The sequence below is a fragment of the Candida dubliniensis genome, chromosome 1 (genome assembly GCF_000026945.1).
Source record: "Candida dubliniensis CD36 chromosome 1, complete sequence".
NCBI lineage: Eukaryota > Fungi > Ascomycota > Pichiomycetes > Serinales > Debaryomycetaceae > Candida > Candida dubliniensis.
In genome coordinates, this window is record NC_012860.1 from 2,492,910 (window position 1) to 2,506,364 (window position 13,455).

Below are 13,455 nucleotides of genomic sequence, written 5' to 3' on the forward strand. Positions count from 1 at the left end.
ATTTTGTATGTGATTTATTTTATTTTATTCCCTTTTTTTTTAGCCTGGCGTAACCCACATTTTTTTCAGGATCTTTGTGTCACCAGCTGAAATTTGTACATGAATTAATTTGGCACACCGTCATAGCAATCATGAAAATTCCAGAAGTTAGACACCACAAAACTATCCGAGATATATATCCTCCTTTGATATCTTGCTTCCTCTTATATATATATATATATATCCATTAATTTAATCCATCTTAATCATTCTTCATTTCATTCTTGACTTTCTCCCCCCCATTTTTATTAATTCAATTTCTCCATTTATCAAGTTTTAATTATTGATTTGTTTTATTATCAATTTTTCAATAGCAATTTTCAATTCTAAATCTCACAACTTTTTTTGTTACCAAACCCAAAAATAAAAAAATTAAAAAAACATTGCAATCAATTAATTATTTCATACTGTCTGAATCAATTGACTAGTTTATAATGAGTTCCGAAGGTAAATTTTTCAGTAAGGTTAAGAATGCCTTCAAGTCTGACAAGAAGGACACCGAATCCTCACCAAAATCGACTAGCAAAACTAGCGCTCAAAGTGCATCAGCTTCAAAATCACACCAAAATGTAATTGAAGAAGCTTACAGTGAAGGTCGTAAATTTTTCCATTTGAAACATTCTAGCAGCAAAGGCGATATAGGTTCAGGGTCAGGATCGAGTGTCGACCCAGGTGCTAAACATTCGAAAGATCAACATCACGATATACTTAGACAGGCTTACAAAGAGGGCCAAAAGTTGTTCCATCATCATGCAAAGCATGGTGTTTCCAGTCCAAGTTCACAGAAACAAGGAGCATCGCCATCAACCCATTCTGGTGCTGTTGGTGTTTCTGGTGGCTCTGGTTCTCCGCACACCCCTTCTACTCCACGTCAAAGCAAAAGCACAACTTCTAGCGTTGCTTCAGGATTATCTCATGACAGGGATGTCATTACTGAGTCATCTGTTGGTCGGGTGGTTACCTCCCCTCCAAGGCGTTCCAGAGAACCCCTTGAACACACAATTCCTGGAGACTTTGCTAACGAAAAGAAACCAACTGACTCCACAGTAGTTGTTGGTGGTGCTAATGCCGCTTCAGGTTCTCAATCATCTGATGCCAACGTTGAAACACCAAGATACACTGATGGTGCAGAAACAGTCAAAGGGTCTGGTAAATATTTTGATCCAAAGGACACCCAGGGTGGTGTACTTGATGCTACTAAGACCGATAAAAGTGCAGATGCTTATAATGAACGAACTAAGGCCGAATATCACGACTTGACCAATTTAAAAACTAAACCTAGCTACCCTGAAGGAGCCGTTGAAAAGGGTGCAGATCTCGAGCAGGTTAAAAACTTGGCCTACGAGGAAGGGAAAAAGAAGGGAAAATTGGCTGGTGATAATGGTGCATTTGGAACTTCTAAACAGTCTTCAAAGAATTCAAATTCAAATTCCAATCCAGTAGAAGAAAAAGAAATCCACGAAGAAAACAAATCAGCTTATAACCCAGGCGGTGTTTCTTCTGTGTTTGACGGAAATTCAACTAGTCCACAGGCTAACAAGTCAAATGCTAAAACAGGTACTTCTGGTAGTACAGCTGCAGGTGTTGCAACTGGTGCTGGTGCTGGATTAACTGGTGTGGCTGCTAGCGCTGGCAATGCTAAACTGTCATCAAATGACAAGCCATCATCAAAAGATGCTGATGTACAAAGAAAAGATATTCCAAGAAACGAAGTGGATCATTCAAGTTATAAAAACACTACTTCTGGTTTAGGATCCGATAATCTTGCCGCTGGTTCTGCTACCACGTCTAGCCAGATTCCTTCTACTTCGAATAACGAAAAGCAATCCTTAAGTGATCTTGAGAAAAAAATCAATGAAACTGATGAAAGAATCAGACAATTAAAGCAAGATCCTAGTAATGCCTCCACTTATGCTGTTCATGATGAACCAATTGCTGCACCAAAGTTGAAGGATATTGATGATGTACACAATCAAGTTAACTATGCTGATACCAGGGATGGCACAACGAAACCTAAGGCTGAAAGTTCGTCCACAGGTGGTGTTGGTAGTGTTGGTGGTGCTGGCATTGCTGCTGGTGCCGCTGGTGCTTTAGGTGCCGCTGCAACATATTTAGGTTTTTCAAAAGGGAACAAAGCTAGTGAACAAAGTGGTACAGCTTACAGTGGCTCTGTTAAAGAAAACCAAACTTCAACATTGTCGGGGAATAAACCAACTAGTGACGTACCAGAATCTTCTTATAATGAAGGTCAATTGAAAGCTTTAAAGGACCAGTTGTATCAAGCTGGTTATAACCAAGGCAAAGACATTTACGCCGGAATTGACAAGAATTCAAGAACACATCGTGATGCTTTGCTTGCAGGTAATTCAGAAGGCAAGAGTGATAGCCTGAATGTTAATAAATCATTAGACCCACAGTCAACTTCTTCAAGTAGAACAGGTAATTCTAAAGAACAAGCTGAAGCAATCGCTGCTGCTGCTGGGTTTGGTGCAGTTGGATACGGTTCAAGTGCTTCAAAAGGTGCACATACTACAACTAGTAACGCCGACTTAGGTTCTGAAAGTGGAAAACCCGGTTACCATGAAGGAGGTAATGAGGATTTAGCTAGACAGGCTTACCAGGCAGGTAAAGACAAGGCCCATGCCGAAAAGAATGCTACAGTAAGCCATGTCCCTAAAACTGAGGCTTATGAAGCAGGTAAAGATAAAGCTAATGCTGACAAAAATTTCTTAGCAAGTGCTGTCCCAGCGGAAGAGGCATACCAAACGGGCCAAGCCAAAGCTTATGATGATAAAGATATTTCGTCAAATGCAGTTCCAAGAGAGCAAGCATATCAAGCAGGTAAGAATAAAGCTGAAACTGAAAGAGATGCCTCGACTTTGAAACAGTCAGGTGGTAGTTTAAACACTACTAGCACTGAAACCTCTTCTCCTGGTAAGGGCTATTTAGCTGCTGCTGGTGCAGCCATTGGTGGTGCTGTTGGTTATGCTTTCGGTGGCAAAGGGTCTAAAGAAAATGATGTTGATGATTCATTGATTGAAGACGCAGAAAAAGTTGACCCTGCTATTTCAAAGTTGCCCCAACATAAAGTTGATAGTGATAAATTAAAGAAAGAAACCACTCTTAGTCGTGATGCCACATTTGATGAAAAGGAATTAGTTGCTTCCAACGACAGAAAGATTTGGGAAAAAGAAACCGATGACTATAACAAGAAACATGGTTTTGTTGGTGCCAAGGAGTCATTAATTCAAGAAGCTGAGGCCAAGGATCCAAGTATCTCCAAATTACCAGAACACAGAGTTGACAAAGATCAATTGGGAAAGGATGCTTCGCTTGGTCGTGATGCAACGTTTGATGAAAAAGAGTTGGTCGCCTCAAATGACAGAAAGATCTGGGAAAAAGACGCCACGGATTATAATAAAAAGCACGGGTTTGATTCTGGTACTCAAAAATCATCTTCTACAGTTGATGCTCCAAAATTAAACACTTTGAAAGATGATGAAGAATATGAAGATTCGACTTCTGAAAAGGGTTATTTGGCTGCTGCTGGTGCAGCTATTGGTGGTGCCGTAGGTTACGCTTTTGGAGGTAAAGGCTCTTCTAAAGAAAACGATGTTGATGATTCATTGATTGAAGATGCTGAGAAGGCAGATCCAACTATTTCGAAATTGCCACAACATAAAGTTGATGATAAGGAATTAAGAAAAGATACCACTCTTAGTCGTGATGCCACAATTGACGAGAAAGAATTGGTTGCTTCCAACGACAGAAAGATCTGGGAAAAAGAAGCAGAAGACTATAATAGAAAACATGGCTTTGTCTCTGGTAATTCTGAAAAATCATCTCATGATAGTACTTCTAATGTACCAAACAAATCTGCTGTTTCAACCGAGTCAAACTATGATAATGGAAAACCATATTCTTCTGGTGCTGGAGAACAATCGCAAGGTTCCTCTTCTTCTGAAAAAGGATATTTAGCTGCTGCTGGTGCAGCCATTGGTGGTGCTGTTGGTTATGCTTTCGGTGGCAAAGGGTCTAAAGAAAATGATGTTGACGATTCATTGATTGAAGACGCAGAAAAAGTTGACCCTGCTATTTCAAAGTTGCCCCAACATAAAGTTGATAGTGATAAATTAAAGAAAGAAACCACTCTTAGTCGTGATGCCACATTTGATGAAAAGGAATTAGTTGCTTCCAACGACAGAAAGATTTGGGAAAAAGAAACCGACGACTATAACAAGAAACATGGCTTCACCAATCAAACAGATTCTTTAATTCAAGAAGCCGCTGAAGTTGATCCATCAATTACCAAGTTGCCTGCACACAAACTTAAAAACAAAGATGGTAAGGAAGTGAAACCAGAAGTTGTTGAAACTAACCCGGAAGAAGTGGACACTTCAGCAATTCAGAATTTTAAAAAGTTGGAAGAAGATGTCAGTGCTTACAATAAGAAACATGGTCATACTGGTGCACAAGAATCGTTAATTGCTGTAGCCGAAGAAGCTGATCCTAAAATTCTGAAATTACCTACTCATAAAGGTGACTTTAATGAGACAAAGCAGGTAGACCAAGTTGGTGGCGCTGAACCAGGTGAAGTTCAGAAATTGCCCGCCGACCATCCAACTGCGAGGCATCGCGAAGTGAGTGAGAATATCAAGTCAGACAAAACAGCAGATGCTGGCGCTACCCAAGATAATAAAAAGAAACATGATCATCACACCTCCACTGCTGTTGGTGCTGGCGCTGGTGTTGGTGCGGGCTTAGCTGCTGGAAGCTCTGCACATTCTCACTCCACGGAACATGATTCAACATACAAGTCACAATTGGACCCTGATTTGAAGAAAGAGTTGTATTCTCGAGGGTACACAAAGGGAAAATCAAGTCATTCATCTGTTCCATCTTCCACCTCTGATTCTCATAGCCATCATAGAACTGTTTCTGGGGCTTCATATAATGCAACCAAACCTATTAATGAAGGTGAATTACCTGAACCTGATCTTCAGGATGATGATGCTAGACACGATAGTAGAAAATCAGGTGCTGGGATTGGTGCTGCAGCTTTGGCAGGTGGTGCCATCGGTGGAGGTGCTGGTGCATTAGCATCATCTGGTAAACACTTGGATCATAATTTAAAATCAGAATTGTATGAAGCTGGAAAATCCAAAGGATTAGCTAGTTCATCTGAAACAGGACATGCTGAAACATCATTAGACCCAAAGTTGCAGTCAGCTGCTTATGAAACTGGCCATGACAAGGGTTTGAACACGACTGGATCGTTTAATCTGGATTTGAATCCCACTTTGAAGGATCAATTGTATAATGAAGGCTATGCTAGTGCTGCATCTGGGTATCCTTATTTAGGTAAACAGGATGCAAAGCAAGCTAGTGGTGCTAACAGAGAAGTTTCATCACTTGATCCAGTACAAGACTACAAACTGTATGAATCTAGACAAGGGAATACTGCTAGAGCTGTCGAAGGGGGTTATTCTACCGCTAACCCAGCAACATCTGGTGTACTTGATTCCAAGTTGAAACAGGACATTTATGAGCATGGCTATGCGAAAGGTAGTACTGAGGCAAAACAAGAGAAACAAAGAGCTTCGCCATATAGCTATCCACCAGGGTCAAGTAACAGAGAGGCTGCTATTGTTGGGGGTGCTGGTTTGGCTGGTTTGGCCGCTGGTGCTGGTGCAGCCGGAGCATTTGGTCACCATAAAGAGTCACCAAAGTATCAGCATGACGATAAGAGTACTGAATTTATCGAAGAAACTTCTGCAACAGAAAGTCGTTCTCGTAACAAAGATGATTTAGTAGTAGAAGTCATTGGTATTGAAGATAGAGAAGAAGCATTGAATACAGCCAAAAAAGCTTCCAAAAAATTGGACGAAAAGGGAGTTGATTTGACCACTGGTAAATTAGTGATTAATGCCAACACTAAGGAAATCTATAAAGCTGAAGAAGAAGAACCAGAGGGATTAACGAACCAAACTGCCAGTAAAGATATTCCATCTAGTGGCTTGAGTCTAAGCACTTCTCTGGGTTCTCATGCCCCTTCATCTCAACATGCTGCTGATTCGGCTTATAGTTCTGGGCCATCTTCAACGCCAGAAAAGATTGACACTTATCAACAAACTGAAGCTGCCAAGAAAAGATTAGCTGAAGCTGCCAGAAAGAATGTTACCTCAACCCAGAAGCATACCAATTCAGGGTTAACTGGTACTGAAGCTGCTGCCTTGGGTGCTGGTGTAGTTGGTGGTGCTGGTATTGCCAGTGTTGCTGGTCAAAGTAGTTACAAATCTAGTGATGTTAATCATATTCCTCCACATGCTACTGTTCTGAAAGAAATTGATCCACCACTTTCACACAAGCATGGTTACGAAGGTGATGGTGGTATTGCAAGTCAGCCTCCAGTGAAAAAACATGAAACCGAAGCACCAGCAACTGATGATGAGATATTTGTCAATGTCAAAGGAACCAAAGATAATGTGCTTGCTACAAAGATAGCAAGAACTGCTGTAGCAAGATTGCAAAAAACACATGCTTCAGTTGTTGCCAAAGTTAAGGAATTACAGGTAGATGCAACCAGTGGTATTGTCAGGAATGAGAATGGCCAAGAAGTTGCTCGATACCCAGATCTAGCAGTTGAAAAGAATAAAAGTGGAACTGCAACAGTTGGTCAAGGGGCTAATTCTTTAGAATCACCAAAGCAGAAAGACACCATTAGTCATGGACACAGTAGTAAAGATCATACAAAGGATCGTGATACCCATTTAGCTAGTGCTGCTGTTGCTGGCGGAGTTGCAAGCACTGCTGCCGCTGCTGCTGCGTATAAAAAGTCTACACATGAACCTGCTGCTAGTAGCTATAATCAAACCAGCTCACGTGCTATTTCTGATGCAGGAGTTGGACACCAAAATGAAAGGCATATTGCTAATACCCCTCAACATCAGGTTGGACAAAATATCGGATCTAGCAATTATTCGCCAAATACCTATAGCTCTCCTACTGGTGCACTGGGTGTTCGTGAAAAAGGGGCACCAATAGCTACTGGAATAGACTCAAAAGGTATTAATGCAGCTGCTTATTCTGAAGGTGCAAATGCTGGTAGCGGTGGTTTATCAAGAGGTCCTGGTGCAACTTCTTTTGGTGACAGTACTTCAGCTGATTACTTTAAATCAGGAGCAACTGGAGCTGTTCCTTCTACATATTTAAATTCTTCTGCTACTCCTAATGAATCATTCAATGCAGGAGGTGTTGTTGGTGGAACCGGTTTTGGTGATAATTCAAATACTTCCTATAATGAAACTGGTAGAGATAGAGAGTATGCAGCTCCAACTTTGCAATCTGAATCAGGTTTACATACCAATCTTGCCAACAAGGGGTCACCATTAGGCGGGTTAGCACTGGAAGAGACCAATACCAAAGGTGTTGATTTTACCAATAAAGATTCAAACTATGCTTTGAGTGGAAGTGGAGCACAGAGCCAACATGGCCAAACTTCTGGTGCATCAGAGATTCCAAAGTCTGTTGGTACCACAAATGTGGAGAATAAGAATTTATCCGGTAAATCAACTATTGGTGGAGGTGATGCTGTTACTGGTGATGCAGATGAAGCAGATTCTTCTTTCTTCTCAGTTGCTGAAACAAGCACTTATTCGATGCCAGGATCATGGAATTAAAAACTCATATGAGTGCTTGTCAAGATTTATCTTGCTTTTTTTTTAGTATTGTTGTTAAATTAGTTACAAAAAATCAAAAAAAAAAAAAAAAAAAAAATTACTTGTTTGCTTGAAATTTTTATAGTAATAGTTTGTTTATACATATTTGTTGTTGTTTACGTTTAAATAAATTGTTGATAATCATAAAATTCTTCCATAATTAAGATGTATATTATTAGACAAATCAATAAGAAAATAAAAAAAAAAATTACCTAAAACTGCATATTAAACTAATTATATAATCTTCGATCCAACTCTCGTAACACATTGGCCACAGATTGCACTTCAACTTGCATTCCTCTTGTTGTTAATTTACCAACTAAAGTTGTGAAATCAACTGAATTGAACTTTTTATGACGAGATAAAGTCTTATAAGCATCTGAGCACGGAATGAAAATACCACTATTGCTCAGAACAGATGATGAGTGGGATGGTGTTGTTGGTGTTGGTGTTGCTGCACTTGAGCCCCCACTGTTGGTTTTATTGTTTGCTAGTAATGGAGGGGGTATTGGACTTTGAGGGTTATTTAAAGAATCAATCGATATTGATGTCTTTGAATTTGTTCTTGATATTGATTGTCTTGTTGAAGAAACAGAACCTGTTTTTGTGCTTCGACTAGCGACAGTAGTACAAAATAATGTAGACATTGGATCCATTTGACATTGGCGACATGTTCCTGGATTACCAGTGCAACCACTATCAGAAGAAGAATCCTTACCCAGAGAATCCGGTTCATTTTCGTTTTTAGAAGCTGGTAACACATTTGGTACAGTATTAATGTTTGTGAATTCACGGATTTCCACAGTTGGACCAGGATGCATTACCGGTAGCGCCGACTTACTGAAATTGTGGTTTGAGTTGTTGGTTTGTAAAGGTGGTAATGTCTTGGCTTGTTCCAGTATCTCTTCTTCAATTATCAGCGATTGGTGAGGGTTGTTCAAGTACTCATTCAATTTAGCTGCTTCTTTGGCAGCTTCACGACATACACAGGGAGTATCATCAGAACAAAATCCACAATTATCAACTGGAGAATCCTCATTAAAAGTAGATGCAGTTTCAGTTTCAGTTTCATGAGAAAGAGTTGTCTTCTTCAATTTTTTCAAGTCAGGCATTGGTTTTGTTCTCAGACTAAATTGTTTAGTGAAATCAATCTCTTGTTCTTCATCAGTTGATTTTATTTTGCGTTTTCTCGATAAAGAAACTGCTGGCATTGGCTTGAAAGAATTAATTTGATTCTGAAGTTGCTTTTTAGCGTCTTCTGCTTTGTCTTTTGTTGGCTCTTTTAAACCCACTGATTCACAAAGACACTCTTCCTTTGGACACACACCACAATCAAAGTTAGCTACATCAGTGGCACTTATAGGTTTATCAGGAGTATTGTTGCTGGGAATAGGAGTCAAAGTTGACTGAAATTGTCTATATGAGTCATTGTTTATGTTGTACGAATTTGGTGGCAGATCGGTAGATGGTGCTGGAGAAATCTGTTGTACAGAGTATGACGAGCCTGTTGGTGATATGCTATTGTGGTGAGAAGGAGAAGGATGGTTACTAGAGGCCAGGTTGCTTGCAAATGAAAATGAAGGCTTGATTTGTTGTGCACCAGCAGCAGCTTCTGCTGGTGATGGTTTCGATATTAGCTGTTGTTGTGAACGAGAATAGGATTGTTTTATTTGGTTCATTTCGCCTTTTAATTGTTCCAAATTTTTAACTAAAAACTGGTTCTCTACCTTTAACTTGTTTATAGTGTTTACTAATGCCATTTCTTTGATATCCCTTTCCTTTTCAACTTCCATTAGTTTTTGTTCTAATTCTTGTACTCTGGTTGCTCTTCTCTCTCTGAATGCTCTCTGTGCTGCTCTATTTTGGGCTTTTCTTTTTGATGCTGGTGTATCGACACTTGGTTTTCTTCCAGGTTTTGGTCTTGGTGGGAGAACCCATTCCTTTGAAGTTTGGATCGACATCACTTGACGTGGCACTATGGTATTGTTGTTTGATGATTTGGTATTCACACTCACTGGTGGACTGGCTGCACTTCTTGGTGTTGATGCAGAGGAAGAAGGTGGTGATCCTGCTATCGCAATAGGGGATGGCGCCTGTTTTGGTATAATATTGGGACCTTTGGCGGGCATACTGTGCAAATTTGAAAATTGAATTCTTCTGTGATTTGTTTTTTTTTTGTCTAGAAGATTACTCGCTGATTTCTTTTGGGCTAATGTTTGCTATCTTTTGTATGGTAGTAGGATGTAGTAGGGGAAAGAAAAAAAAAAAAGTCGATTGGGCAAAAGACAAATGATGTCAGGTAATATCAAAGACTACTTCAGAATGTGAAATCTGTGCGGTACGTAGGGTAGTATTTATGAAAATTATTAGTATATTTCAATACAATATATATTTCAAGAAAAGAAAGGGGGACGACGTAGTGGTGGAAATGATTTTTCAAAGGAAATTGTTTCTTTTTTATAAAGTACTAAAATTTTTTTTTCTATCGGCTTACTTAACGCAACTTCATTTGCTGATGAAAAAGATAAAATACCATTACTATGAGATAATACTTTGTGTAATTATCTTATTATTATCCAAGCTTTTTTTTTTTTTGCTAGTTTTATTGTTTTAAATTCTTGTCAATGATTGGCTAGAATTGTTACAACAAGTTAGATTTAGTTTAGTTTCTTTTGATAATATACAGGGGAGGTTCTCCTCAATTTGCTCAATCAAAAGGGAGAATTATAAATGAGCAGAAATCGGAGTTGATTGATTGTGTGAACTACAGGAGAATCGTTGTTGTTCTGAAACCTCGGGGTAATGAACTATCTTGTGGATACGTTATTCTTTTCTGTCCATTTCACGGGAAGATTGGTTAAATTGAGCAGAAAGTAAAACAAAAATATCCAACATATCCAGTATTTCAAGACTGTGAAAAAACTCAAACCTCAATGATAATGATAGTAAAAGCCTCGTCATCTTGAATTGTTTAATAATCAAATATCAATTGTAATTCTAAATTTTTTCATATGTTTTTAATTGACCGATTTCGGAAACTGTTGCACATTCTTGATCTAAAACAGAAGCGATAATTTTGCTCACTCGCTCGCTCACGACATTCAGAATTTAGTAACATTCCACACGACTTGAAACCAATAATGCTTGTGTTTGTGTCAAGTACTTGTGAGGAGGAGGAGGAGGAGGATGATGCTGATGAATGGGTTGCAAATTAAACAATAGTTCTGTTCTATCAACAACAACAAAGTACAAGTTTTTAATTTGTTTCTTTCTTCGATTTATTGTTTCCTCTTTATGGTGGGGAAACATAAAACTATACATATTTATATATACAAGAGAACCTCAGGATAACTAATAAACTACAACATTATTACTGTATGTGTCCTGGTAGCTTATTTGTGACCCTCTTGTTGCTTCTGAGCTTCTTCTAATGCTCTCTGTTGTTGCACTTTGGCAATCTCTTCTGGATTAGGAGCACCTTCAGTAATCAATTTATTCAAAGTAACTTTACCAAACTCATCTTTCATTTTTTGTTCTTCTTCTAAAAACTTGTGAGCATTTTCTTGCAAGTATTTCTGGAAATGTTCATATTGCAATTGACCATGCTCTCTAATAATATCCAATGGCATTTTTGGTTCTGGAACTGGTATACCCAATAATTTAGCAATGAAATTACCGGCGTTTGGTTTCCCATTATTTCCACCGTGATCCTTTTTCCATTGTTCTCTCAACTTGTTTTCACGCTCTGTAAATTCAGCAACAATATTAGATTTATCCTTGTATGAATTCAAAATTGGTCTAACATCCTTGACCGGTTGTGTAGCCAAGTATTCCAAGAATGGAATCAATGAAATCAAATATTCATCAGGTTGGCCTTCCCATTTTTTAACAATAATGGAATTTTCTGGTTGTAAGGCAGCAGAGTCCTCGTCAACATCAATCATAACAGTTTTACCCAAATCACGGTTCAATAAAGACAAATCTTTAATCAATTTACCGTCTTTGTAACGACAAGCTTCTCTAAATAATGCATAGGAAATATATGCATGATATGGATCTAATTTATTAACGGTCTTATCGGAGTAGATTTGCAGGTTTGAGGCAAAAACAACAATTTCATAATATTGAGACAAATAACCTAAGAAATAATCCAATCCTGGTCTTTTACCAGTTCTCCAACCATGTTGGGTATCCCAGTTGGAATGAATCAAAAAATCATCCAAAGTAACAACCAAAGTTAATGGACGACGGTATTGTTCTGGAGGTGGTGGTGGCAACAAGTTTTCAAATGCTGGCTCCGAGAAAAAAGTGAACAATGATCCTAATCTTTTACTCAATCTTTCATACATTAATTTTGGAGCATAACCATTCTCCACATTCTTACCATCCATATCTTCTTGTTCCTTTTCAGAATCCCAATCTCTACTCATGTATCCAATCCCTGCTACACCAAATAATAAAGCAGACAAATAAAACATGTTGGCGTATTTTTCACGTTGCAAGTCTTTAGAAGTTTGAGCTCTCTTTCTCTTACGTCCTGTTTGTTTCGTAGATTGTTCTTCTTCACCATTGCTTGTTTCTTCTTTAGGCTCGACATCCTCAAACCCTGCTCTGGCCAACATATCGTCATTTAAAATAGATTTGGATTGGTCTTTTCCTTGACTCTTATCGGCGGCATTATCTTTGGATGAATAGAACTTGATCGATTGGTTAAGTATTGGAGAGACTGCCGTATGTGTGCTTGGCAATACACGATGACTAGCCAAAATAGATCTCACCAAATGCCTAGACTGATTTCTGAACATATTTTATGGTGTACAAATGTATTGCTTAAATAAAAGTGATGGTTCTTTAGTTTGGACTTCATTGAAAATTTTTTATGAATTTTTTTTTTTTTTTTTGCTCTTTTACTTTATGGTATGTGCAACTGTCAATATTTCTTGGTAATGTTTTTTTTTCTTTTTTTTTTTTTTCAAAAATGCTTTCTGTTATAACTGGGGAACGATACAACTTTAAGAGAAATGTTTAGAGTCACACCTCGAGCAACATTACCATGGTTGAAGGTTTTATCACAAGCACATGTTTTGTCTCCAGTTAGAACATTCAAATTACCCAGTATATTTAGTGCTGTGAAAAGAGCCAATGAAATAGATGAAAAGTTCACAAATCTAGCTGAACGTCCTATAGACTATAAGGTTGGGGAAATTATAAAACAAGTCGATAAAGAACCAGAGTTATTGTTTCAATTAGGGTTTTTCTTTTACGAGTGTAAACGAATTGGCATCACTCAAGATCTTATAAATAATAGAAAACGAGGGGTTTTGTATTGGCCAATATTCTTTGGTAATCTAATACCGTTGAATCGAGCATTTTGGGATACAATGCATTTAATGAACAAAGCACAACATTCACATAGACTTAATCCGTTCAAAATAAATGAGATTGGTTTGTTGGATCCTAAAAACTTCCCATCTGATTTCTATAAGCAATTGCTAACTGGGAAATATAATGGAATAGATTTTCGTGATACTAAGGTTTTCTCAATGTCAAGACCCCAATGGGAGGAATCAAAAGATACTGTGTGATATAATTACTAACGATAATTGGTATTTTATTTAAATATGTAAATAAATATATGTATGTAAGTATATATATATAATCAAATTCTACAACGTCTGACACTACCAAAAAAAAAGAA

The 13,455-nt window shown here is 38.2% G+C and overlaps 4 protein-coding genes across 4 annotated transcripts; 2 read left to right on the forward strand and 2 right to left on the reverse strand. All coding sequences in view use genetic code 12, as the record gives it.

Annotated features, from left to right (window-relative positions):
* Positions 1 to 473: 473 nt before the first annotated feature.
* Positions 474 to 7,718, forward strand: CD36_10510 (conserved hypothetical protein; the record flags this gene model as incomplete). Its single annotated transcript, XM_002417648.1, has 1 exon — positions 474 to 7,718. The coding sequence occupies one exon, from the start codon at positions 474 to 476 to the stop codon at positions 7,716 to 7,718; it is 7,245 nt and encodes a 2,414-aa protein (XP_002417693.1).
* Positions 7,719 to 7,987: 269 nt separating this feature from the next.
* On the reverse strand, positions 7,988 to 9,886 carry CD36_10520 (AP-1 transcriptional activator, putative?; the record flags this gene model as incomplete). Its single annotated transcript, XM_002417649.1, has 1 exon — positions 7,988 to 9,886. The coding sequence occupies one exon, from the start codon at positions 9,884 to 9,886 to the stop codon at positions 7,988 to 7,990; it is 1,899 nt and encodes a 632-aa protein (XP_002417694.1).
* Positions 9,887 to 11,149: 1,263 nt separating this feature from the next.
* Positions 11,150 to 12,562, reverse strand: CD36_10530 (mitochondrial presequence translocase guide protein, putative; the record flags this gene model as incomplete). The annotated part of the gene is made up of 1 exon (XM_002417650.1): positions 11,150 to 12,562. The coding sequence occupies one exon, from the start codon at positions 12,560 to 12,562 to the stop codon at positions 11,150 to 11,152; it is 1,413 nt and encodes a 470-aa protein (XP_002417695.1).
* A 216-nt stretch (positions 12,563 to 12,778) lies between these two features.
* CD36_10540 (conserved hypothetical protein) lies at positions 12,779 to 13,342 on the forward strand (the record flags this gene model as incomplete). The annotated part of the gene is made up of 1 exon (XM_002417651.1): positions 12,779 to 13,342. One exon carries the CDS (start codon positions 12,779 to 12,781, stop codon positions 13,340 to 13,342), a length of 564 nt encoding a protein of 187 aa, XP_002417696.1.
* Positions 13,343 to 13,455: the final 113 nt, after the last annotated feature.